The sequence below is a fragment of the Myotis davidii genome, unplaced genomic scaffold, assembly GCF_000327345.1.
Source record: "Myotis davidii unplaced genomic scaffold, ASM32734v1 scaffold129, whole genome shotgun sequence".
NCBI classification, from domain to species: Eukaryota; Metazoa; Chordata; class Mammalia; order Chiroptera; family Vespertilionidae; genus Myotis; species Myotis davidii.
This window is the reverse complement of record NW_006383019.1, coordinates 1,156,627-1,158,816: the sequence shown is the minus strand read 5'-3', so window position 1 is coordinate 1,158,816 and position 2,190 is coordinate 1,156,627. Positions and strand designations below refer to the sequence as shown.

General features: G+C 51.7%; 1 protein-coding gene across 1 annotated transcript in view; it reads right to left on the bottom strand.

Moving 5' to 3' along the window:
• Positions 1-956: 956 nt before the first annotated feature.
• The window catches only part of ALDH3A1 (aldehyde dehydrogenase 3 family member A1), a 10,333-nt gene continuing 9,099 nt past the window's right edge, over positions 957-2,190 (bottom strand). The window contains exon 10 of the mRNA XM_015558350.1: positions 957-1,031. Coding sequence (XP_015413836.1) covers positions 957-1,031 — 75 coding nt within the window. The remainder of the gene's footprint in view (positions 1,032-2,190) is intronic.

The window sequence follows — 2,190 nt, the reverse complement described above, 5'->3', positions numbered from 1 at the left end:
CTCCTCTTTTTTTTTTTTTTTTTTTTTTTTTTTTTTTTTTTTTTTTTATTCTGGGCCAGCTTTAGCTTTGAGGCTCCAGCTCTTAGGCCTCCACTCCTGAAAGCAGGTATCTGTTTTTTTTTCGGTTCTATAATCAAAACTCAGTATCAACTCCAGCTCTGAGATCCTGGCCTCCTGAAAGCAGGTTTCTGGGTTTTTGTTTACCTTCTATATTTGTTAAAATGTTTCAAACTGCAGGCTCAAAGGCCTGCAAGGCAGGCGGGAACGTTGGTTTCCTCCATCACTGAAGCAAGCAAGCCTCATGTTAGTTTCAAGCTGCCTGGCTGGCAGTTAATTTGCATATCTCCCTGATTAGCCAATGGGAAGGGTAGCGGTCGTACGCCAATTACCATGTTTCTCTTTTATTAGATAGGATTATTGACTAGGCATGTGGCCAGAACAGGGTGCAGCCACAGGCAGCCACTGAGAGTCAGACAGAAAGAGGCCGCCACCCGCACAGCTGGAGGCCGCATGCTGACTAGCCGCAGCCCCACTGACCGCACACAGCTCACCACGGGCTGGTAGTCGGGAGACAGCCTGAGTTCGCCACTGGCCTTATCCAGAGGGAAACAAACTCCCCTGTCTGTGAGGAGCTGGTACTGCAGTTTGGAGCGAGGCACAGCTGGTGGATTCCCCTCTCCTCGCCCCCCCCCCCCCCCCCCCCATCCCCCCAGGTAGGGGCACTGTCTCCCTGGACGGCCTTTCAAAGAGGTGGCTCCCAGGTGCTTGAGAAAAACCATCTTGGCTTGTAAAGCTGGCCACAGGCTTGTTTACCTTCTGGAAGGATTCACACACGATTCAGAGAGAGAAAAGGCATGCAATCACACGTGTTCTAAAGTGAGTGCTCTCAGCAAAGGGAGGGGAAGGGGGTGCCTTCATACTTTTGACGGGAGGGGGGGTGTTAAGCCTCTTGTTTTTCATTGTTGGTCCTCACAGTGGCATGATTGGCTCTTGGTTTTAGGAGGACCACCTGGGTTCTCAGGGACGAACAACTGTAAGGGAGTGAGCACAGGAGGAAGACCACTGGGGAAGCTGTGGACGTGCCCAGCCCGGAGGGGGTGGCGGGAGAGGAGACACCCCAGGGTCTGCGGAGGTCCTGGGAGGTCCTGGCCCGAAGGAAGGCAGGAGTCAGTCCCGGGTTTGGGCTTGAGCAGTCCTCTGGGGATGAGGCCACGTGGGAAGGAGTGGCTTAGAGGGGAAATCAAGAGTTCTGTTGTGGACACATTGGCATTCATTTCTATTAAGAATCCAAGTTCAGATTTGTATCAGCCAATTGCCACGTCATTAGTCTTGGACTGACTTGTTTGGTTGTCTGGTAAGTTAATGTTCAAGAAAAAATATTAATTTTTATTAAAATGTTCTATTATTTTATGTTAACGATTACTCATTTATTGCAGCCCTCTTTGTATTCAGCGTGTCTCTATCAAAATAAACCTGTTTCTATGAAAAAAGAAAAAACAGAATCCAAGTTCATGTCAAGTAGGCGGTTGGATACAGGAGTCAAGGCCAGAGCTGGAGACATTATTTTGGGAGGAGAAACTGGTGAGGGAGGAGAACTGAAGTGTGGGGTCCCAGAGACCCAGAGATGGGACAGTGTTGGGAGGAGGGGTGGCCAGAGGGGGTGTGGTGGGGGGGCGACAGGGAATGACTCCGGGGTCTGCCCACAGGGGGTTGGTGGTTCAGGGACTGGAGGTGATGGAGGCTCCCTGGCTGGGTCAGGTGAGCAGATGGCAGGAAGACGAGAGGAGTGAGGCAGTAGCTGGAGGGGCCGTGGGTTTTGAGAAGATTCTGGTTTTGTTACGATTCAGTTATTTGAATATTTGCACAAAGTAAAATATTTAAGCGATCCACAACCGTCCAGTCTGCCCGCACCCTCCCCAGACTCAGCCTCCTAGGCAACCTCAGCAGACACCCCGGAGATGTAGCCGACACCCCAAGTCTAGATGAAAGGCGAACATCTCTGCACACATCTTGCCGTGAGGCCCAGAGCAGGGTGCTCATGTGAGACTTTGGGGAGCCCTTCCCCTCACCACTTGTCAGGATGCCGCGGGTGGGGATGGGATAGGACTGCAGGGGGGTGGGTGCAGGGCTGCAAAGAAGGACGCACCCGCAGGTGTCTGTTTGGAAAACTTTATTGGTCCTGCGTGTCCA